Source organism: Ranitomeya imitator, chromosome 1 (genome assembly GCF_032444005.1).
Source record: "Ranitomeya imitator isolate aRanImi1 chromosome 1, aRanImi1.pri, whole genome shotgun sequence".
NCBI classification, from domain to species: Eukaryota; Metazoa; Chordata; class Amphibia; order Anura; family Dendrobatidae; genus Ranitomeya; species Ranitomeya imitator.
Window position 1 is genome coordinate 1193096323 of NC_091282.1, and position 25833 is coordinate 1193122155.

The window sequence follows — 25833 nt, forward strand, 5'->3', positions numbered from 1 at the left end:
AAGCTGAAAGTCTGAACTTCAACTGCATCTGAATTGTTTTGTTTAAAATTCATTGCGGTAATGTCTATAACCAAAATTAGAAAAATGTTCTCTCTGTCCAAATATATATGGACCTAACTGTAGTATATACCTGTATGTCATCTTCTATATATAGCATATACCTGTATGTCATCTCCTCCTGTGTATAGTATATACCTGTAGGTAATCTGCTCCTGTATATAGTATATACCTGTGTGTCATCTCCTCCTGTATATAGTATATACCTGTATGTCATCTCCTCCTGTATATAGTATGTACCTGTATGTCATCTCCTCCTCTATATAGTATATACCTGTGTCATCTCTCCTGTATATAGTATATATCTGTGTGTCATCTCCCCTGTATATAGTATATACCTGTGTGATCTCCTGCATTAGACCGCATTCACACGTTATTTGCTCAGTATTTTTACCTCAGTATTTGTAAGATAAATTGGCAGCCTGATAAATCCCCAGCCAACAGGAAGCCCTCCCCCTGGCAGTATATATTAGCTCACACATACACATAATAGACAGGTCATGTGACTGACAGCTGCTGTATTTCCTATATAGTACATTTGTTGCTCTTGTAGTTTGTCTGCTTATTAATCAGATTTTTATTTTTGAAGGCTAATACCAGACTTGTGTGTGTTTTAGGGCGAGTTTCGTCTGTCAAGTTGTGTGTGTTGAGTTGTGTGTGGTGACATGCATGTAGCGACTTTTGTGAGATGAGTTTTGTGTGGCAACATGCGTGTAGCAACTTTTTGTGTGTCGAGTTGCATGTGACAGGTTAGTGTAGCAAGTTGTGTGCAGCAAGTTTTGCGCATGGCAAGTTTTGCGCGTGGTGAGTTTTATGTCTGGTGCCTTTTGAGTATGTGCAAGTTTTGTGTGAGGCAACTTTTGCATGTGTTGCAAATTTTGTGCATGTGGCAATTTTTCCGCGTGTGCAAGTTTTGCGTGTGGCGAGTTTTCCATGAGGTGAGTTTTGCACTTGTGGCGAGTTTTGCGTGAGCCTAGTTTTTGCATGTGGCGAGTTTTGCGCGTGGTGAGTTTTGAGCGGCGACTTTTGTGTTTCGACTTTTATGTGGCAAGGTTGGTGTATGTGTGGTGAAATGTGTGCTGATGGTGGTATATGTGTTCAAGCACGTGGTAGTGTGTGGCACATTTTGTGTGTGTTCATATCCCCATGTGTGGTGAGTATCTCATGTCGGGGCCCCACCTTAGCAACTGATCGGTATATACTCTTTTTCGCCATCGCTCTCATTCATTAAGTCCCCCTTGTTCACATCTGGCAGCTGTCAATTTGCCTCCAACACTTTTCCTTTCACTTTTCACCATTATGTAGATAAGGGAAAAATAGTTTGGTGAATTGGAAAGCGCGGGGTTAAAATTTCACCTCACAACATAGCCTATGACGTTCTCAGGGTCCAGACGTGTGACTGTGCAAAATTTTGTGGCTGTAGCTTCGAGGTCTCCAACACTTTTCCTTTCACTTTTTTCCCCATTATGTAGATAGGGGAAAAATTGTTTGGTGAATTGGAAAGCGCGGGGTTAAAATTTCACCTCACAACGTAGCCTATGACGCTCTCAGGGTCCAGACGTGTCACTGTGCAAAATTTTGTTTTTGTAGCTGCGACGCCTCCAACACTTTTCCTTTCACTTTTTTCCCCATTATGTAGATAGGGGCAAGATTGTTTGGTGAATTGGAACGCGCGGGGTTAAAATTTCGCCTCACAACATAGCCTATGACGCTCTCGGGGTCCAGACGTGTGACTGTGCAAAATTTTGTGGCTGTAGCTGCGACGGTGCAGATGCCAATCCCGGACATACATACACACACACACATACACTCAGCTTTATATAGTAGATATGTGTCTCAATGACATATATATATATATATATGTATATATATATATATATATACCTATTCTATGTGTACACTTTTATTCTACTGTAAGCTGTCAGTGTGATTTTACTGTACACCGCACTGAATTGCCGGCTTTTCTCTCTAACGCCGCTGCGTATTTCTCGCAAGTCACACTGCTGGTCCGTGTGTAATCCGTATTTTTCTGGCCCCCATAGACTTTCCTTGGCGGATTTTTTGCGCAATACGGTGACAAACGCAGCATGCTGCGATTTTCTATGGCCGTAGAAGACCGTATAATACTGATCAGTAAAATACGGCTGAAAGGAGCAGGGGCATATAGAAGCATTGTACCGTATGCAATCCGTATTTTCAGCACCCCTCTTACAGCCGTAAAACACGCTAGTGTGACGCCGGCCTTTCTCAGATGAAAAACAAAAAAAGTTTCTTCTATCTTTTCCTATGTAGCGTTCCATGAAAAATGGACAACACACAGATGACATCCTAGTGCTGTCCGGTCTAGACCCATAAACTAGCCATGCCAAGTTTTACCCAACATTCGGTTCAATATTGGACATGTTTTCATGATTTTAAGCATAGCACTTGATCCTCAAAAATTATCAGACAAGTGAACAGTCCCATAGACTTTTATACGTGCTTGTGCTACCCATAAAAAAACACGGAAAACACTCATACGAGAAAAACTGATAGCCCTAAGGCCTTGTTCGCATGTTGCGTTTTTGCAAAACCTGCTCTCTTGCAGTAAAGCTGCTTACAAAACTAGGTTTTGCTCTTGTATTTTTCAGGATCCTAAAGTACAGCTTTGCTTCCACACAGAAGCATGACCACAGGTCACCAGTGCAAGACATATGGGAAACCATCCATTTGTGGTAAAAGGGCAATTTGATCAAATTATTTAGCTGAAAAGTGTTTTTATGTATGAAAAAATAGTGACTATTCTGAACAAAAAAGTTCTTAGGAGTCCAAAAAAAAAATACACAATTACAAATGTCACAGCGTGGGGAGATAAATTGGTGGGGAATAGTTTACCTATGACATTGGTAGTGCATTGAGTTTGTAGGACGCTCTTTACTTTCAAACTTTGGTAAGCCCTTGAGTTGATAATGTATTGTTCAATCTCACACCTTGGTCGGCCAATGTTGACTTTCCACATATCACTAAATTAATTAAACTGTACTAATCCTAGCTGACATTCTTCTAAGAAAAGGAGGCCAATACATTTTTTTCACACTTCGGAATAATCAGAAAAATAAATGTGTTTCAAAAACTGCTGTACCTGCTTTTTTCACTAAAAATGTGGAAAAATCTGATAATAACTGCATTCTTTGCTGCGTTTTTGCACTTACCCATTGCTTTCCATGGGAGAAAAAAACCCTGAAAGAAGTGACATGCTGCAGTTTTAAAAACGCAGCAGTTTTCCAATTCAGTCAGGAAAAAAAAACAATATGTGTGCATGAGATTTCTGAAAATCTCATAATTTTTGCTGGTCCTGTAAAATGCAACTTGGCTTGACAAATGACAATGCAGGTCTGAAACATGTTGCCTAGCAGTGCAACAGATATGTATTGTTTGCCTTTTTAATGTTTTGTGCTGTTGTGATCAACCATTTTTGTGCCTTTTATGCTACTGGATCACTAAAAAAATTGTTTGGACTATTACTATTACTGGAGTATTTTGCAGTGCACCTGGACAGGTGAGCTCATTGCTCATTTTTTATATTTACCACCTACAAATGCATACTATAAAGAAACAAAAACTGTCAAGCACCTCCTAACAGAATGAAACAAGCATGAACAAGTTCTAACTGCTGTGCCTGCAGTAAATAAAATTGTGCTTGAAGGTTTTTGAACCATTAAAAAAAATGTAATATTTCTGCACAAATTTGGCCTAAAAGTGAAAAAGTAAAACAAAATAAAACAAATTTATTAAATACAGCTCTGGCAAAAATTAAGAGACCACTGCACAGTTTTATAAAAATCAGCTTCTCTACATGTCGGACAGCCATTCCATTCCAGTGTCAGTTGAATTTCAACCAGATTATACCTCATTCTACTTAATGTGCTTCTAATTAGCTGATCACCTGAACCAAATCTTATTTAACGAAGGAAACTATAAAAAAAACCCCTGCTGTTGTGTTCACAATCCTCTTGCAATAGGACAAGCTGGATGGCAAAAGAAGTGCTAGTAATAACCCAAAAGTAATGGGAATGAAAAATGTGTTATTATTATTATACAATTTTATAGCGCCATTTATTCCATGGCGCTTTACATGCAAAAATGGGGCAAATCTAGACAAAATACATTAAACATGAGCAAAAAACAAGATACACAGGTACATAAGGAGGGAGGACCCTGTCCGTGAGGTCAAACAGTCTGCAGGGGATGGGTGAGGATACACTAGGAGAGGGTAGAGCTGGTTGTGCGGCGGTTCAGTAGGTTGAGGATCACTGCAGGCTGTAGGCTTGTCAGAAGAGGTAGGTCTTCAGGTTCTTTTTGAAGGTTTCTATGGTAGGCGAGAGTGATGTTTTGGGGTAGAGAGTTCCAGAGTAGGGGGGAAGCACGGGAGATGTCTTGGATGCGGTTGTGGGAAGAAGAGATAAGAGGGGAGTAGAGAAGGAGATCTTGAGAGGATCAGAGGTTGCGTGTAGGTAGGTACCGGGAGACCATGTCACAGATGTATGGAGGAGAAAGGTTGTGGATGGCTTTGTATGTCATTGTAAGGGTTTGAACTGGAGTCTCTCAGGATAAGAAGCCAGTGAAGGGCTTGGGAAATTGCGGGAAGACAGGCAGATTAGTCGGGCAGCAGAGTGTAGGATGGATTGGAGTGGTGCCAGAGTGCTAGAGGGAATACCTACCCCAGGAAGTCCATGTTACTGTTTGAGTTTGGCCCACCAAACACCGGATGTTTCTCTCGCTATCATGTGTATGACAGCGCGTCAAACACTGCCTCTGATTGCCGGTAAAATTATTACCACCGGTCAGACAGCCGCGGTTACCATGCTGTCAAATGACAGCGTGAGCCTGCGGCTATGATTGGAGGTAAAAAGTTTATCTACGGTCACTGGCAACGGCTGATGTGACTACTACTCTCAGCCTACACCTGCTGTGACTAATAACAGTCAGAGCAGGCAGTGGCTGATGGGAGTATGTGCTTTAACTAAATCATTTAAAAAAAAAACTGCTTGGGTTCCCCTGTACTTTTGATAACCAGTGAGGCAAAACTGAAAGCTGTGGGCTGCAAACCTCAGCTGTCAGCTTCATCAATGTTGGTTATCAAGAATAGAGGTGTCCCTACACTGCTTTTTTTCCCCTTATTTAAATAGATTTAAAAAAAAGGTGTGGGTTCCCCCTCATTTTTGACAACCAGCCAAGCTACAGCAGACAATTGTGGGCTGTTATTCTCAGGCTGGTATGGGACTATGGATATTGCCCCCTCCAGTCTAAAAATAGCAGCTCGCAGCTACTCCAGAAAGGACACTGATGTTAGATGCCCCAATTCTGGTGCTTTGCCTGGTTCTTCCCACTTGCCCTGTTGTGGTGGCAAGTGGGGTTTGTATTTCTTGGGTTGATGTCACTTATATATTGTCCTATGACATCAATCCCACAACTTAGTAATGGAGAGCCGTCTTTGGGGGTGATGTTATAGCACCGCAGCAGTGTACTTTTGATTGTCTCATAATCCTAATCAGTGAGATCAGCACAGGTTTCTGAAGCTTTACCTTCAAGTCAATAGGTTAAGTACCTTCTCCACTGGCTGAAGGGCATCTGGTCCTGTCTGCAGTTTTTTTTAGAACACCTGCAAGAAAATTCCAAGATTCCCTTCATTTTTTAAATAGGGAAATGCTCTAAACGGAGCCTGCTGATTCCCCTCTACTCACAGATGTGGGAGAATTTAGTGAGTTCCAGCTGATTCCTTCTTTCTGCATCATGATCTGCAGCTTCTTGCTCAGCTTTGACACCTTCTCTTATATTGTTATATTGTCGTTAATTGGGTGCCCAGTTCTAGAGGGCCAAGAAAGATAAATGTCCACATCCACAGTTGAACTGTTAGAATACTCAGATAAGAGTTCAGCCTCTCAGCGAACTTCCATATCCAGAAGTTGGGCTATGTTCTCTATTACACAGCTCTCTCCTAGTCATGATCCTTCAGCAGGAGGGCTTTGATCAGATGCTTAGTTTTTGCCAATAATTAGAATACGGTACTTTTGACCTCACTTTGCACGGCAAGTACATCCTTGCTTTGATACCTATATTCAGAGGCTACCATCTTCGTAGATATTGTGCAAAAGTAAAGATAGAGAAAGAAAACAAAAGAAAGGGAGGAGACAAATTGTTTGCACTGTATGAGCTAAAATAATTTAAGCATTGAGTTTTGTTATTGGCGGATGTCAGCACCCTACTTTCAGAATTATAGACTTTATCCAACTAATCTCTTTAAAAAAATTATCCCCCAACTGCCACCAATTTTATATTGACTACCTTCACTGAAGCTAGCATGACACGTTGGTGTGACAGGAGGTAACCACTAGAAGGTTCCCCGTGTCATTTTTTCTCCTATATATTGCTGTCTGCTGATAATTAGTCAGTGTCATGCAGGGGAAGAAGTGCATGCCCACAATGACAAATCTCTTGTAACAACCCCTCGGAATTAACATAAATCATAACCTCAACTTTACAAGCTAATATCTCAGCAATGTAGAGGAGAAATTTTAAAAACTAAATTTTTTAGCAATCTCTCCCGGCTCCAATCTGTCCTAAATGCTGAATGCATCCAAAAAGAGAACAAGATAAAGCTATTGTTAGGAGTCGAGTTTCCTCTGCTGCACAGGGGGAGTCTCGATCCCTGTCTGCTGCGGTCTCCCATTCTGTACCGGCCGCAGTGGGCTCTGCTCAGCGGAGGCGTCGCTCCCAGCGTCTTGCTGGGACTGATTCTGTGCAAAGGGTTACTGTTGCCTTTTCTGGCTTTCCTGTTGTACCCTGCACTGATCTGCGGCGAGCGGGCTTCTCTGGGACTAAGTCCTTATTTGCACACACTAAGCATGCCCAGGGCAAGATCTCCCGTTGGAGATCGAGGGTCACATGCTCAGGTACTGCAGCACATTCCATTGGTCCTCCAGGAAGGTCCTGAAAAGGCAAAACTTCAGTAGCAGCTTCCTGTGCTGCAACTATATAAACTGCGCATGACCGCACGGCCATGCACTAGTATTGTCTTGATAATATGTGTGTGTGTTGTGTGTGAAAGTCGCTCTTTAAAATACCCTCCCTATTGGATGACTGTTCGCGGAAGGTGTATGTCTGCTATCTAGCGCCCGACTTATCCAACAGCACGTTACACACATAACAGCGTCTAGTTGCTGTGACCTCCTGTATGGCGCCGTGCGCTTCCTCTGTGCTTTCCTTACCCAAGCCTGGGTGGTTAGTGGCGTTCGTCAGTGCGGCACTGCATGCACTCTCGTGCCTTTATATACTATTTTAATAGTTTCCTTACACACCCAGTTGCGGTGTTGTGCCAGCAAGTGGTCTAATCGGACTTCAATCCTGTGTTGGGGTTGTGTTCGCTGACTTCTTGTTCACGCTCTATGTGCGGTACCGCGGTCCTGTGACTCCACAGGATCGCTTCCTTCACGCAGGGTGAAGTTAACCCGTGCGTGTATACTTTTAGTACCGCCACTGTGCGTCACTCCTTTAGGGTCATCACCTATATTTGGTATATTAGGGCTTACTCACTCTCCTGGAGCCTAGCTAGGCCGCATATCCAACGGGGATAACTTACACTTACATTAATGTGAAGCCTCATAGTCCTTTTTCTACCAGCTTCTCTTTGCTGCTTAGAGTCTGTGCACTATAGCACATTAGCACACATACTGTTTATCAGAAGCGTCTATACGCTCTTGGTTGCACTCTGCACTTTACATATTTTATACTATTATTGGATGACCCATGGCATTGCCTGTTTAAAGTCTGGTTCGATTATATCAGTTGCACTTTGTATCCGCATAGTCCTTTTAACCTTTATTATATTGTTTCCTTTTCTGTTTATAAATTTATTGAAATAAAACATGTTAATTATTTTAAGGCTATAGCTTTATCTTGTTCTCTTTTTGGATGCATTTATCTTTTGTAAAAGCTGCCTTTCCTAGGCATGTACTCTTTCTGAGGTTACTGTCCTAAATGCTGCTGCCAGGATCATATTCCTCACCAACCGTTACACCGATGCCTCTACCCTGTGCCAGTCATTACACTGGTTACCCATCCACTCAAGAATCCAGTACAAAACTATTACCCTCATCCACAAAGCACTCCATGGCTCAGCACCACCCTACATCTCCTCTCTGGTCTCAGTCTACCACCCTTCCTGTGCCCTCCGCTCTGCTAATGACCTCAGGTTAGCATCCTCAATAATCAGAACCTCCCACTCCCAACTCCATGACTTTATACGTGCTGCGCCGATTCTTTGGAATGCACTACCCAGGTTAATACGATTAATCCCCAATCCCCACAGTTTTAAGCGTGCCCTAAAAACACATTTGTTCAGACTGGCCTACCGCCTCAACGCATTAGCCTAACTATCCCTGTGTGGCCTATTAAAAAAAAAAAACCTTAAACCTTAATCAGGTTCCTCACATCATGTTCTCATATATTTCATGCAGTTATTAGCCCTCTGTGTCTATACTGCTACATACTTAGGCAGTGAACTGGTTCATGCAGCTTTACATGAACACCTGATCCTTACACTATGGCCGATCCAAACAACGAAAGCAATTGTTACCATCCACCTCTCGTGTCTCCCCTTTTCCTCATAGATTGTAAGCCTGCGAGCAGGGCCCTCATTCCTCTTGGTATCTGTTTTGAACTGTGATTTCTGTTATGCTGTAATGTCTATTGTCTGTACAAGTCCCCTCTATAATTTGTAAAGCACTGCGGAATATGTTGGCGCTATATAAATAAAATTATTATTATTAATACATTTTACTCAGCTATGCAACCACTGTTCCATAACGTAGCCAGTTTTACATGCTTAAATTGGCGAGAAATCCTCTTTAGAATTGGAATTAAATTCTACTAAAATTTTTCAAAAGTCCAAATTCTATAAAATGTGTATTTTTTTTGTCATTCACTTCCACGCAGAATCAGGAAATGGCGTCTACTGGCTGCCATTTTTATAATCTATAAAGGTTAAAAACAAAAAAACCTATTCACATTCTTAACATCCACAGAAGATGCGACAAGGACCTGATAAGTGGTGACAGGGGAGGTGAGCATAAGTATTTTTTACATATTACATTTATTATGCTCTGGAGTGATCCCAGAATAAAACAAGGGACATTAAATTTGCAGAAATAACTTCTCCTCAAATTGAATTTCCCAGGAAAAATCACATGAAAAGGCAAATTTGACATTTGCCTGATCTGCTCATCTCTAGTCCTCTTTAATTCAACCACCTACCAATTAGCTACTGTACCCCTTAAGGTACCGTCACACATAACGATATCGTAAACGAAATCATTATGCGTGACAGTGACCAACGATCAGGCCCCTGCTGGGAGATCGTTGGTCGCTGGGGAATGATCAGGACTTTATTTAGTCGCTGGATCACCCGCTGACATCGCTGAATTGGCGTGTGTGACGCCAATTCAGCAATGTCTTCACTGGTAACCAGGGTAAACATCGGGTTACTAAGCGCAGGGCCGCGCTTAGTAACCCGATGTTTACCCTGGTTACCATTGTAAAAGTAAAAAAAAAAACACTACATACTTACATTCCTGTCGCGTCCCCCAGCGTCAGCTTCCCTGCACTGTGTCAGCGCCGGCCGGCCGTAAAGCAGAGCACAGCGGTGACGTCAACGCTCTGCTTTCCGGCCAGCGCTTACACAGTGCAGGGAAGCTGACGCTGGGGGACGCGACAGGAATGTAAGTATGTAGTGTTTTTTTTTTTACTTTTACAATGGTAACCAGGGTAAACATCGGGTTACTAAGCGCGGCCCTGCGCTTAGTAACCCGATGTTTACCCTGGTTACCCGGGGACTTCGGCATCGTTGGTCGCTGGAGAGCTGTCTGTGTGACAGCTCTCCAGCGACCACACAACGACTTACCAATGATCACGGCCAGGTCGTATCGCTGGTCGTGATCGTTGGTAAATCGTTAAATGTAACGGTACCTTTAGAATATAAAGGGTACTTGTGGCCATCAAGCAGATCCTCCATCCACTTGTTTCTTATTGTGGTAGATAAAAGGCCTTGAACAAATTCAGGATACCAATGTGGAAGAAAAATGGAAAGTGTAGAGAATTTGCAACGTATAAAGAAGCCAAGCTGTCATGATAAAAAAGTGACATTTTGATGTTAGTCAAAACTGAAAAAATGTTAATTCATTAAGTTGCTTGTGCGTTACAACCCCCCCCCCCAAACCTGCCATTCTTGTCTTTCTGGTATTGCAGCCCCAGGCTCATGTAAGTAAAATGGGATGATTGCCAAGACCAGACACAGCTTGTAGTCAAACGTTTTGTTGGACCCAGAAATTTTTTTTTCTAATCCTAGACAACTCCCCAAGTCTTTATATTAAAATGTATTGGATAAATTAATTATAAAGTGTTTTGTAACTGGTTCCCACTTTTGAATTTCAGTTTCTTGGGAAGTTTAGATCTGTCCGAGTTAAATTGGATAAAATGGCCATATGCAGTATACTGTACTATCACCCTTATGTTATCTGAGATTCAATCATAAAAAATATTATGTGATGTATTGCGATAATGCGCACATACTTTGTTCTCTTGATATAAAACACGTTCGGCTTTACAGCGGTCGTATTCATTTAAGTACCATCTGTCCTTTTCTGGCAACTGTAAAAACACAAACAAAAAAAACTATATATTTAATATGGAGAGCTTTTTTGTATACAGTAAAATGGTAATGTAATCTATTTCTAATTGACAATCAACTGTGTGGTTAGGTGAGAGGCTGCTCGGGGGTGGCGCTGGACTAGTCAGGTCGCTCCCTATAGTCCTCTTCAAACTAGGTTTTTTTCTGAAATGCTGCAATGGACTTAAAGTCTCCCTTCAACCTTAATAACTATGTAACTAAGCAATGTTTTAGAGTAAAATATACCTGGCTGCAATTGATCAGGGAAGCATAAATTTAGAGATAGGTTCACTTGAAGATAGCTGCCGATATCTAAATGGCATGATTGTCAGCCTACAGGTATATAAAGGGGAAGTTATTGTCTTCTGAAATATTTCAGGAGACAATAGATTCCTTTCTTAAAACATGTAATAACTCCTAAAAATCTATAAATTAACCATCTCCTTGGTATAGATATTGCTGTTGTATACTAGTTTTAGGGACCTCTGGTGTTCTTTTTATTCCTTCTCAGAAGGTCCACGTAATTCATCCATTGCTAGTGGTCACACGCAATTCTGTGTCTTAGTCCAACCTTAACCAATCACAGCAACATAGAGTGAACATTTTGAGAAGGAATCAAATGAGTAGGGGGCGCTATGATAAGTATGGAGGGTAGGTGCAGCATACTAACTGCCTATGTTTAGGTGACCACAAACATTCAATAGCCATCAACAACCTCTCACACACATTCATGCTTGATTAGGACGGACTTTGTGTTTTGTCAATGTGTAGAGAAAACAAACCACTGGGAGACTCCTCCTGCTTATCTTCTACCGGAACAGAAATATCAGGCCATGTAATTTATTCCTAATCCTTTTCTCCATCAACATTGTAAGTGAGGTCCTCATGTACTTTAGATGGTTGGCAGGTTCCTCTAAAAATAGCTGCTTTGGCCAACATTAATACTATTAAAGGGTTTTGCCAACATCTTCTGCAGTAGAGGACCACTCCCCTGCCTTCTGCTTGCAGAAGAACAGTGCACTCTTGCTTGATTGAACGTTTGGACCAGTAGCAGCGTCGTGCCGCTGTAGCATCAAAGAAGTCAGTCATTTGGCCAGCTTTAGACCAGTGATTGCATGTTCTATTTGAAAGAACTTGTAAGCACTGGGCTCCTTGCCTAGATGACAGGTCACCACTGATCGATGGCAAATTCATCTTGTTGAGAAACTCAACTAAGGGTATGGCTACTTTGCTTTCAATGTTTGCATTTTGACACACTTGCAGAACATATCTCCTGGTGTATATGTCACATGCCCATATTGATTAATTCATCTCATGGAGGCCAAAAGAATTTTCCTTTGGTCCCTGTCTTGGTAGTATGTGTCAGCACATCCTTCTTTCAAATGTATAGGAAAGTGAAATTGAAAATGTGAAATATATTTATATTCATACTCCTATGTGTACAGGTTTATACAGGTGGAACCTGAGTCAATGATTAACATAACTTACCATGCTGGCACTTTTATCATTAAAGCATTGTAACTGTTGCTGGAGCCGTTCTGCCAGGCTTAGGTCCTCCACGCCGTCCTTACAACTTTGTACACTGGGATATGGCATGTGTCTTGTTTCTGTCTTCTAGTGAAATATTGAATAATGGAAATGTGACCATTTTTACTCATCTCTGCATTTCAGCCTATGTTAATATCTTGTTTTTACCATTCTTAAAGAAAGAAAAACTTTCATTTTAATTTTTACCAATACACAATCCGAGCTGAAGAAGGGGAGCATATGCCAGTGATAAAATATCAATAACTTTATTGACAATAATTTACAAAGAGAAATTTTTACAAGTTTAATAAAATGAAGATACAAGTGCACAATACAACTGCCCAGCCGGGTAGTAAACCCCTATATCAATGTCTCCATAACTTGCCAGCCATGTGGCTCAGATACCACAAATAGGGTTGTTGTTCATGTTACTTTACATAATAGCCACATTGCTCAGGAACCGGTATGTCCAGTACATTAAGGTGGCCTATCCCAGCCTACAACCTTCCTTTTAAATATGTTCCCGGGAAAGTAACTTAAATGTATTGCCCTGATATCAAAACTACTAAAGAGACTAAGATTTTATGCAAATGTTATAATGCAAAAAAATATATAGATATTTTAATACATATATCTCCTCAATAAAGAGTTCTTCTATATATCGCTAATTGCTGCCATACAAGGTATTGATATTAGAGTATACAATTCACATTTAATCCAGCAAATAAAGTGCATAGTGTTTGTTCAAAATCTAATACAAAACATAATAAGCAATAAACATAATAAAAAATCTAATACAAAACATGTATTGCACATGTGCTCAAATAAATAAGGTGAGCACCTCCAATATGGCGATCATAACAGTAGTCACACAAAAGAGCAGGAGATCAGTTTAAGTTAGCATAAATGAAAGGGGTGTACGACCTGGATAGGCAGCGTGGATCCCCGATGTGCGTTTCGCGTATAGCTTCTTCCTGGGGGAGTTTTTACCAAGTTTTAAAATACCTGAGCACATTTACTAAAACTGTCTAATTTTTAAACCGTGTAAACATTGGCCAATACTGGATGATAAAATTGGCACATTTTTAGATTGCATAATTTGAGTTGACACTATACAAAATTTGACATAATTTTGTACCAGAAATGTGCCCCAAAATTATGCATCTCAAGCCACAACTCCCCTTCCTGTAATTTTTACCTCTTTTCCTGCAAAAAGCCCCAATCTGTTTCTGTTTCATAAGTACAAAAGTTATGCAAAAGTATACATATTATTATGTGCCACCTAGGTTTTCATATATACTTGGCAAAAGGCCTCAAATTAGTCTCTCGATATGGACTTAACTTGAAGGCTTTGGTTACTGGGTGATGAAGCCTTCATTCCTAGCCCACTACTTATTTTGTTTTTTAATCAAGGTCTTGTTATATGTAGCCGTATTGAGACCTGCAGAGATCCGTAGCTGGTGGTTGTTGTCAAGCTGCTTGCAAACTACAGGTAGAGGATGCTGCTTTTTTGTATGTATGACACACTTAATAATAATCTTTATTTTTTTGATATAGCGCTAACACTTGGAAATAAATTCATTTTTTGTGATGATTTCATATGTAAATTGCCTCTTCAGAGAGAAAGAAGACGTGAACTCTACATAGCGCCAACTGTTGGAAGTAGCGATCCTACAAGTCACAATCAACCCTTTAACAAGTATTGCAAAATGACTTAAGCCATGTGCACACGATCAGGATTTTTAGCGTATTTTTTAGCGTTTTTTCGGCTGTTTTCTGACGAAAAAATGCTAAAAAAAGCTTACATAAGCATCCTATAAATTTTAATGCATTACGCATTTTTTGTGCACATGCTGCGTTTTTTTCCGCGGCGGAATAGCATTCCGGAAAAAAATGCAGCCTGTTCATTTCTTGTGCGGAATCGCGGCGATTCCACACACATAGGAATGCATTCATCTGCTTACTTCCCGCATGTGGCGATTCCCACCATGCGGGAAGTAAGCGGATCATGAGCGGTTGGTACCCAAGGTGGAGACGAGGAGACTCTCCTCCACGCCCTGGGAACCAGATACCTGTAAAAAAAAAAAGAAATTAAATAAAAAATCGTTATATTCTCATCTTCCGGTGGCCCCCACAAGCTTACCGCTCCTTGCGATGCTCCTGTTCCCAGTAATGCCTCGCGGCAGTGACCTGTGATGATGTAGCAGTCTCGCGTGATGCTATGTCATCTGGGGTCATTGCTGGGAACAGGAGCTGCCAGGAGCATCGCGAGGAGCGGGAAGGCTGCGGGGGCGGCTGGAAGGTGAGAATAGCACGATTTTTTATTTTTTTAATTATTTTTAACATTATATATTTTTACTATTGATTCTGCACAGGCAGCATCAATAGTAAAAAGTTGGTCACACTTGTCAAACACTATGCTTGACAAATGTGACCATCAATTTTCCAAGCGATGCTACAGATTACTTGGAAAACGCTAGAATTCTGCAAGCTAATTACACTTGCAAAACGCTAGTGTTTAGCGGGAATACGCATGCCAATTTCACATGCATTATACCCGCGGCAGGGAGTTGCCTCGGAAATTTCCGCAGCAATTCCGGACGTGTGCACATAGCCTAAGGATAAAAGCCAAATCAGAATCTCAATTTGCAGACGCGGTGTTTCAGGCTATTGGCCCTCGTCAGTGATGATTTCAGGAAGCTAAATGAAATGTCTAAAGATGTTATGCTTGACCAATTCCCAGCATTGATTGAAAGATTGTGGCCTACGAGGTATAAATCCCCTCTTGATCTCACTACAGGCTTTGGGCAGGTCCTCTAACTGCAGAGGTTAATGAAAAAACTACTTTTTCCACTATAGATGTCCATTTGTTGTATATGTTGTTCTTCCTTTTGTCACACATTGTGCCCCAGTCTCCTTCCAAAGGCTGATGGGCCACAGGGCAACATGTCAAAGCAGTCTTGGAGATGAATTTTTATCTGTTCAAGGTAAGAGCATGGAGTACTGTGGAAAATTGACAGTGGTAGAAGAAATACTCTGTTACTCTGCTACTCTATTGAACATAACCGTTATGCCATTTGTACAGAAACTAAATTACAATCCAGATCTCGGTAACAACCCATTCAATCCACACAGGAAAAGAGACCAAAACACAGATGTCCATAAATAAAGTTATATGTAATAATGAGAAATGACACAGGGAAAAATATTGAACACATGAAGAAAGTGAGGTGAAAAAAAGCCACGGAAAGTCATGACACCAGCTGAAGTCTATCAGTACTTAATAAACAATACTGTCACTTAGCGAAAAAAATAATATCAGCTGGTTCAATCGATGGCCTATAAAAAGGTGTCTGATAACTAAGGTGCCACACAAGAAACATCTCATGATGGGTAAAACCAGTGAGCTGTCTGAAGACATTTGCAACATTATTGTTGCAAAACATACTGATGCAATTGGTGACAGAAGAATTTCTAAAGTAGTGAAGCTTCCACTGAGCACTGTTGGGGCCATAATCCAGAAATGGAATCCACATAATTTCACAATAAAGTGGCCAGCGGTGGCCTTAAAATTGTCCTTTTACATTCTGCCCAAAGTAATAAAGTGACATTTAATAGACATATAAAGGGTGAACAGGTGAGTTACTGTCTTATAACACTTGCCTTTTCAGTAGCTGGGACTTTGGCAATGATGAGTGGATGTGGCCACTGTTGGATCTGCTTAATACCTCTGTGCATGGTCAGTCTCTCTAAGGACAGATCTGCTTCTGTTATCTCCTGAGAAAAAATATGTAAGTTAGTTTGTATGTTTTGTTATATACATTATATTTATTAGTAGAATTACCCAGATTACTATTTTTTGTGTGGTTAAAAAAATTGTTTGCTATTGAAATGATGCTGACATATCTGTTTGTTTCATATCAGTGAGGTTGTTATTCACAGAAATTTGCTCTCTTTATGGGCGTCCTGTAAAGTTTTCTATTAATATTTGCTTTTGTATTTTATTATTTTGCAGTATGTGGGGAATGGTAGGTCCTAGAGAGCTTGAACTCGGTTGTTTTTGTATTCTGTTTTGTTTTTTTGTGAATGCCAATGAAAATCTTAGCTTGCAAGGTGCAGAAACCTGGTCTAAAGCTCTCAGATGCACCTGATTTAACAATGCTGTGAATTGGGGCAGATTGGTCCAGTCGTTTGACATTAAAATTGTATTTTTATTTTATGGCCTCAAGAAAAATAAGTCTTAGTTAACTGAAACTCAGTTTAGCAGAATTGATTAAACATAGATAACTGTAATGGCAGAGTATTGATACTGTAGATATATTATTAAACCCTTGAAATATTTGTTGCCTTTTAGCTGTATTAGTTCACAGAAGTAATCAGTAACTTCATCTAAGGCCCCCTTCATACATCCTGATATTACTGGTACTGGAAAAAACAGTACGGGTGTCCATGTGTATAATCTGTGTGGCATACTGTACGTGGGCATCTTTGTGCTGTCCGTGTGCTGAATCAGTGTGACACGTACCAGTGGCTCAGAAGAGCAGTACAGTTAGAACTGCTCCCTGGCATTGGGTGCTGAATGCAGCGCTCCTCATTGTTGCCTGGTCTCCCTGCGATCAAAGAGACCAGATGACATTGCTGAGACTTGTAGTCAGCACCACTGTCTGTGTATCTCGGGTATAAAATAAATAATTAATTTTAAAAAATGACGTGGGATCCCCAGTAATTTTCATAACCAGCTGAGGGAAAGCTGATAGCTGGGGCTGATGTTAATATTTAGGGAAGGGGCCAATAGTAATGAAGCTTTGCTATGTAAACACAGACAGGGCCGAATTACAAAAGAACTACAAAACAGGTTTCTTCACTGCAGGTATAATTTTAATCAGTATGTACAGTGCCCTGCGAAAGTATTCGGCCCCCTGGAACTTTTCAACCTTTTCCCACATATCATGCTTCAAACATAGATACCAAAGGTAAATTTTTGGTGACAAATTAACAACAAATGGAACACAATTGTGAAGCTGAACGAAATTTATTGGTTATTTAAAATTTTTGTGGAAATTCAAAAACTGAAAAGTGGGGCGTGCAATATTATTCGGCCCCTTTCCTTTCAGTGCAGCAAACTCACTCCAGAAGTTCATTGTGGATCTCTGAATGATCCAATGTTGTCCTAAATGCCAAATGATGATAAATATAATCCACCTGTGTGTAATCAAGTCTCTGTATAAATGCACCTGCTCTGTGATAGTCTCAGGGTTCTGTTTGAAGCACAGAGAGCATCATGAAGACCAAGGAACACAACAGGCAGGTCCGTGATACTGTTGTGAAGTTTAAAGCTGGATACAAAATGATTTCCAAAACTTTAAACATCCCAAGGAGCACTGTGCAAGCGATCATATTGAAATGGAAGGAGTATCATACCACTGCAAATCTACCAAGACCCGGCCGTCCCTCTAAACTTTCATCTCAAACAAGGAGGAGACTGATCAGAGTTGCAGCCAAGAGGACCATGATCACTCTGGATGAACTGCAGAGATCTACAGCTGAGGTGGGACAGTCTGTCTATAGGACAACAATCAGTTGTCCACTGCACAAATCTGGCCTTTATGGAAGAGTGGCAAGAAGAAAGCCATTTCTCAAAGATATCCATAAAAAGTGTTGTTTAAAGTTTCCAACAAGTCACCTGGAGACACCAAACATGTGGAAGAAGGTGCTCTGGTCAGATGAAAGCAAAATTGAACTTTTTGGCAACAATGCCAAATGATATGTTTGGAGTAAAGGCAACACAGCTCATCACCCTGAACACACCATCCCCCCTGTCTAACATGGTGGTGGCAGCATCATGGTTTGGGCCTGCTTTTCTTCAGCAGGGACAGGGAAGATGGGTAAAATTGATTTGAAGATGGATGGAGCCAAATACAGGACCATTCTTGAAGAAAACCTGTTGGAGTCAGCAAAAGACCTGAGACGGATGGAGATTTGTCTTCCAACAAGACAATGATCCCAAACGTAAAGCAAAATCTACAATGGAATGGTTCACAAATAAACATATCCAGGTGTTAGGGTATGTGCACACGCTCAGGTTTTTATGTGTATTTTTCGCATTTCTTCGCGGTAAAAACACTATAAAAACTCATTAAAAACGCATACATTATGCATCCTATCATTTAGAATGCATTCTGCATGTTTTGTGCACATGACGCGTTTTTTATTTCGAAAAAACGCATCGTGGTAAAAAAGCAGCATGTTCATTAATTTTGCGGATTTTCTGCGTTTTTCCCGCTATTCTATGCATTTGGGAAAAAACGCGCAAAAAACGCACCAAAAACACGTTAAACGCGTCAAAAATGCATAAAAAAACGCATGCAGATTTCTGGCAGAAATGTCCGGTGTTTGTCAGGAAAATTTCTGCAAGAAATCCTAACATGTGCACATACCCTTAGAATGGCCAAGTCAAAGTCCAGAACTCAATCCATTTAGAGTCTGTGGAAAGAGCTGAAAACTGCTGTTCCCAAACAATCTCCACCTCACTGAGTTCGAGCTGTTTGCCAAGGAAGAATGGGCAAGAATTTCAGTCTCTCGATGCACAAAACTGATAGAGACAAACCCCAAGCGACTTGCAGCTGTAATTGCAGCAAATGGTGGCGCAACAAAGTATTAAGTGAAAGGGGCCGAATAATATTGCACGCCCCACTTTTCAGTTTTTGAATTTCCACAAAAATGTAACACCTTTCTGACATATAACGTACTATCCCGTCGAGGGACCTGTATGACTACCGACGGGATAGTACGTCATGACCGATCATCCGTGCTGTCGGGGGAGTGCGGCCGATCGGGGCCGGGTGTCAGATGACTATTGCAGCTGACATCCGGAATTATGTGCCGGGAGTGGTCACGGACCGCTCCTGGCATATTAATCCCTGAAGCACTGCGATCAAACATGATTGCAGCATTCCGGCGGCATAGGAAAGCATCACGCAGAGAGGGGGCTCCCTGCGTGCTTCCCTGAGACCCTCGGAGCAACGCGATGTGATCGCATTGCTCCAAGGGTCTCCTACCTCCTCCTCCCTGCAGGCCCCGGATCCAAAATGGCCACAGGCTGCTTCCAAGTCCTGCTCAGAGCAGGTGCGGCAAGCCTCCTGCAGTGCCTGTCAGATCGCTGATCTGACACAGTGCATTGCAAACTGTCAGATCAGCAATCTGACACTATATTTTCATGTTCCCCCTGGGACAAAGTAAACAAGTAAAAAAAAAAATATTTACATGTGTAAAAAAAAATATATATATATTGTTCCAATAAATACATTTCTTTATCTAAATTTAAAAAAAAAAACAATTAAAGTACACATATTTAGTATCACCGCGACCTATAAAACTGTCCCACTAGTTAACCCCTTCAGTGAACACCGTAAAAGAAAGAGGCAAAAGGCAACGCTTTATTATCATACCGCCGAACAACATGTGGAATAACACGCAATCAAAAAGAGGGATATAAAAAATCATAGTACCGCTGAAAATGTCATCTTGTCCCACAAAAAACAAGCCACCATACAGCATCATCAGCAAAAAAATAAAAAAGTTCTAGTCCTCAGAATAAAGCAAAGCAAAAATAATTATTTTTTGTATAAAATAGTTTTTATCGTATAAAAGCGCCAAAACATAAAAATTGATATAAATGAGGTATCGCTGTAATCATCCTGACCTGAAAAATAATACTGCTTTATCAATTTTACCAAATGTGGAACGGAATAAACGCCTCCCCCCAAAAAAAAGTTAATGAATTGCTGGTTTATGGTCATTCTGCCTCACAAAAATCAGAATAAAAAGCGATCAAAAAATGTCACGTGCCTGAAAATGGTACCAGTACCAATAAAAATGTCACTCGTCCCGCAAAAAACAAGACCTCACATGACTCTGTGGACCAAAATATAGAAAAATGATAGCTCTCAAAATGTAGAGACGCAAAAACAATTTTTTGCAATAAAAAGCATCTTTTAGTGTGTGACAGCTGCCAATCAGAAAAATCCACTAAAAAATCCGCTATAAAAGTAAATCAAACCCCCCTTCATCACCCCCTAAGTTACGGAAAAAATAATAAAATACAAAAAATGTATTTCCTTTTTCCCATTAGGGTTAGGGTTGGGGCTAAAGTTCGGGTTACGGTTGGGGCTAAAGTTAGGGATGGGACTAAAGTTAGGGATGGGGCTAAATTTAGGGATAGGGTTTGGATTACATTCACGGTTGGGATTAGGGTTAGGGGTGTGTCAGGGTTAGGGTTGTGGTTAGGGTTATGGTTGGGATTAGCGTTGGTGGTGTGTTGGAGTTAGTGTTGTGGTTAGGGTTGGGATTAGTGTTAGGGGTGTGTTGGGGTTAGGGTTTCAGTTAGAATTGGGGGGTTTCCATTGTTTAGGCACATCAGGGGCTCTCCAAATGCGACATGGCGTCCGATCTCACTTCCAGTCAATTTTGCATTGAAAAGTGAAATGGCGCTTCTTCTCTTCCGAGCTCTGCCATGCGCTCAATCAGTGGTTTACTCCCACATATTGGGTATCAGCGTACTCAGCACAAATTGCACAACAACTTTTGGGGTCCAATTTCTTCTCTTACCCTTGGGAAAATAAAAACATTGGGGACGAAAAGATAATTTTTGTGAAAAAATATGATTTTTTATTTTTACGGCTCTATATTATAAACTTCTGTGAAGCACTTGGTGGGTCAAAGTGCTCACCACACATCTAGATAAGCTCCTTTGGGGGTCTACTTTCCAAAATGTTGTCACTTGTGGGGGCTTTCAATGTTTAGGCACATCAGGGGCTCTCCAAACGCGACATGGCGTCATACTGTATCTCAATTCCAGTCAATTTTGCATTGGAAAGTCAACTGGCACTTCTCTTCCAAGCTCTGCCGTGTGCCCAAACAGTGGTTTACCCCCACATATGAGGTATCAGCGTACTCAGAACAAATTGGACAACAACTTTTGGGGTCCAATTTATCCTGTTACCCTTGGTAAAATAAAACAAATTGGAGCTGAATTAATTTGTTTGTGAAGAAAAGTTAAATGTTCATTTTTTGTTAAACATTCCAAAAATTCCTGTAAAACACCTGAAGGGTAAATAAACTTTTTGAATGTGGTTTTTAGCACCTTGAGGGGTGCAGTTTTTAGAATGGTGTCACACTTGGGTATTTTCTATCATATAGACCCCCTAAAGTGACTTCAAATGTGATGTGGTCCCTAAAAAAATGGTTTTGTTAAAATGAGAAATTGCTGGTCAACTTTTAACCCTTATAACTCCCTATAAAAAAAAAATTTTGGTTCCAAAATTGTGCTGATGTAAAGTAGACATGTGAAAAATGTTACTTATTAAGTATTTTGTGTGATATATCTCTGTGATTTAAGGGCATAAAAATTCAAATTTGAAAAATTGCTAAATTTTTGCCATATTTCTGTTTTTTTCACAAATAAACGCAGGTTATATCAAATAAATTTTACCACTAACATGAAGTACAATATGTCATGAGAAAACATTGTCAGAATCATCAGGATCCGTTGAAGCGTTCCAGAGTTATAACCTCATAAATGGACAGTGATCAGAATTGTAAAAATTGGCCTCGGTCTTGCAAACCACCCTTGGGGATAAAGGGGTTAAAATAACCAATACATTTCGTTCAACTTCACAATTGTGTTCCACTTGTTGATTCTTCACCAAAAATTTACATTTGGTATCTTTATGTTTGAAGCATGATATGTGGGAAAAGGTTGGAAAGTTCCAGGGGGCCGAATACTTTCACAAGGCACTGTAGTTTACGTAGCAAAATCCTGCTGACAGGTTCTCTTTAAAGAAAAATGGATGGCTATTTAACGCATTTCCCAGTAGACTTCAGTGTTCAAAAAATGGATCCAGTTGAAAACAGTTTTTTTCTTAGCCGGACCTAAAAATTATGTCTGCACAACTTTTGTCAATAGATTGATGCTGGGTCCGTCCTAACTGATGATTACTGGACATATGAGTATAGTCTTTGAGGGTGAATGAAATTGGTCGTTTAGATTTAAAGGAATCGTCTTGTGATAAATGATTGACCATGGGGGTGTGATCACTGGGACCCCAACACTGCTGAGTAGAACAGGGCACTTTTATTCCTGTTAGAATGGGGCAGCAGTGCACATTCTCAACCATTCATTCTCTATGGGCATGTGTGTAGCTTTTTCCAGTGGTCCCATAGAAGATGAGTGTAGTGGTTGTCTGCCATGCGGATTGATCAGGCTGTTGACCCGTTGATAGCTACTTTTCAATGGACATCCCCTGACCTAATCCTTAGGCTGGTGTCCCACTTTCCACTCGTGCGAGTCTCTCTCCTCAATACCCGGCAGTTCGGAGTGGAGCGTTCAGCTGCATAGAATCCCGAGGGCCGGCGGCAGTTCTGGGTATTGAGGAGAGAGACTTGCGCGGGTTTCTCGCATTGCAGTTGCAAGTGGGACACCGGCCATGTACTTCAGATTTGTTGCTGTGTAGATGCATAAGCCCACCACCAGCTCACCAGGAAGTCAGTGCATCGATAAATGTTTCCCTGTATAACAAATTTAGAATGAAACTCTGACAATATAATGCTGCTTTCCTTCATATAATTATAATCACCCCGGTTGGAGCTCTTGTCTGATGGCTGTATGTTAGGCGGCTGTCTCCACTGATATCATCACACGGACTTCGTAAATCAATTCTTCTATTTACAGTGGTTTCATTTCTTTTCTGCAAATACATACTGTACATAAGGCGTCACATATAATACAAAATAGGAAGAGAAGAGATGACAAACACGACAGATCAGTGATACATAGAGTCAACCATAGGCCGGGTTCACACAACAGTATAAAAAAAATTGTTCAGTTTCATCCAGAAATGTTTTTTTCTCACTTGTTATCCTTATACTATCTGTTTTTTTTTTTACAGCAACAGCCATTAATCATTGAAATTTATGGTGTGGAGCAGGAATATAGGAAATGTAAAGTATAGGATAAGTATAAAGTAAGACATAATGTAGTGACTATAGGGTAAGATAGACTTTGGTAAGCATTCTAGGTGTAATCTGGTTAATGCATGTAAATATAATACATAGTGTTTGTAAGGGAGATCTTCCCAGCTACGTACTGTAGGGACAGACATAGCTAAAGCTTGGGACTAGCCCATAGTGGGGAGGAAAAGCCCCAGTAAAAAGGGTCTGCTTCCTGATAGTTAATAAGATAGAGAAGTACCGTTAATGAGGTCAAGTTCAATTGAGCAAGCATCTATCATTGGGAAGCCTTACTGGAATCCCTTAGCGGACATTCCTGCAAAGTCAGGAGCTCAATGCTTGATACGAGTACTACAAAAGAATGCCTTATCCTCTGACGTACAGAGGAAGATGGACATGGAACCGTGTGAAGAAAAGGTAACGGAACCAGGGTGCACTGCCAGACTGGATGGGAAATCCCTGGGGCTGACAGGAACAGTAAATATAAGGATAGTCCAGGAGGAATGGATAGTAATGCTGAAGATGTACTGTACTAAGGAAGCAAGCACTAAGAAGTGTTGTACCCGATATTTTGTGTTACACTGTGATGAACTTCAACTGTCCAGTAAATTTTTGCATGTTGAAGCAAACTGTCCCTTGAGTTATTGGTGGCGGCTTCTGGAGATGGAGGAAGCAGAGGCTTGAGGCCTACAAGTGAGTGTGATGCACCCCACACCTACACATTGGGACTCGAACATGATTTACCTGTAGCGTGCCAGGGCATTATAGACCAGCAGCTCGTCCACGGCTACCACCCTCGGTCACTTTACATAACATTGGTCCTAGTGCGATCCTTTAAAAAATGGACCAAAAATACAGTTGCTTTCACGAGACCTAAGGACTCGTACACACGTCAATGATTTTCTTGCACGAGGAGATCAGACCGCACTTCATTAGAGTTTCAATAAATTTTCATCAGTTCATCTGAGTTTCATCAGAGATTGGTCAGAGTTTAATTAGTTTGGGGCCACGTTCACATGTTCAGTATTTGGTCAGTAATATTTCACATCAGTATTTTTAAGCCAAAACCAGGAGTGGGTGATAAACCCAGAAGTGGTGACGTGTTTCTATTATACTTTTCCTCTAATTGTTCCACACCTGGCTTTGGCTTACAAATACTGATGTGAAACACTGACCAAATACCCAACATGTGAATGTGACCTTCTCTTATTTATCAGTCAGTAAAAGATGGACATACATAGCATTCGAATGCTGTCCAATTTTTTTCACGAACCCATAGACTTTCATTGCTGAGTTTGATCCAACACTCAGATCAATATAGGGCATGTCTCTGTAATTTTGCATGAACCACTTAGTCTGCAAGGACATTTGAACAGTTGGATAGACTATCTTATGACTACCAAATGAAAAACGTAGATAAGACCTGTACGCAAAAACTAATGTGTGAATTGGCCCTAAGTGGTTTGTACCATTTGAGTGCTGTCGGTTTTCATGGTGGAAAATGTTTTCTAAAAATGTTTTAACTCAGAGAAAATCTGATGAAATTCTGATCAAAGAATTTCACCAGAAAAAATTGATCATGCCCTGACCAAAAACATTGAAGAATTTTGGATTTTACTCATATGAAAAAAATCACCCCATACAGTATAGTGTCCAATTATAACACCATACAACATGGTAGCCAATTAATAGTACTATACATTTACCAAATAATACTATCATATGGTTACTTAAATAATATTATTAATAATATTATTATTATTTATTATTATAGCGCCATTTATTCCATAGCGCTTTACATGTGAGGAGGGGGTTAATATTGCTTAACCCCTTCATGACCTTGGGATTTTTCGTTTTTCCGTGTTCGTTTTTCACTCCCCTCCTTCCCAGAGCCATAACTTTTTTATTTTTCCATCAATTTGGCCATTTGAGGGCTTATTTTTTGTGGGACGAGTTGTACTTTTGAAAGACATCATGGGTTTTAGCATGTAGTGTACTAGAAAACGGGAAAAAAATTCCAAGTGCGGTGAAATTGCAAAAAAAGTGCAATCCCACACTTGTTTTTTGTTTGGCTTTTTGCTAGGTTCACTAAATGCTAAAACAGACCTGCCATTATGATTCTCCAGGTCAGTACGAGTTCATAGACACCTAACATGTCTAGGTTATTTTTTATCTAAGTGGTGAAAAAAAATTCCAAACTTTGCTAAAAAAAAAAAAAAATTGTGCCATTTTCCGATACTCGTAGCGTCTCCATTTTTCATGATCTGGTGTCGGTTGAGGGCTTGTTTTTTGCGTGTCGAGCTGGCGTTTTTAATGATAGCATTTCGGTACAGATACGTTCTTTTGATCGCCTGTTATTGCATTTTAATGCAATGTTGCGGCGACCTAAAAAACGTAATTCTGGCGTTTCGATTTTTTTTCTCGCTACGCCGTTTACCGATCAGGTTAATGCTTTTTATTTTGATAGATCGGGCGATTCTGAGCGCGGCGATACCAAATATGTGTAGATTTGATTTTTCTTTTATAGATTTATTTTGATT

General features: G+C 40.5%; 1 protein-coding gene across 1 annotated transcript in view; it reads right to left on the reverse strand.

The window, feature by feature from the left end:
• CLNK (cytokine dependent hematopoietic cell linker) overlaps nucleotides 1–25833 on the reverse strand; it is a 46410-nt gene that overhangs the window by 7792 nt on the left and 12785 nt on the right. Inside the window, exons 5-8 of the mRNA XM_069745812.1 lie at nucleotides 22921–23031; nucleotides 15950–16063; nucleotides 12248–12373; nucleotides 10663–10740 (exon numbers count right to left, since the gene is read on the reverse strand). Of these exons, the coding sequence (XP_069601913.1) occupies nucleotides 10663–10740; nucleotides 12248–12373; nucleotides 15950–16063; nucleotides 22921–23031 (429 nt within the window). The remainder of the gene's footprint in view (nucleotides 1–10662; nucleotides 10741–12247; nucleotides 12374–15949; nucleotides 16064–22920; nucleotides 23032–25833) is intronic.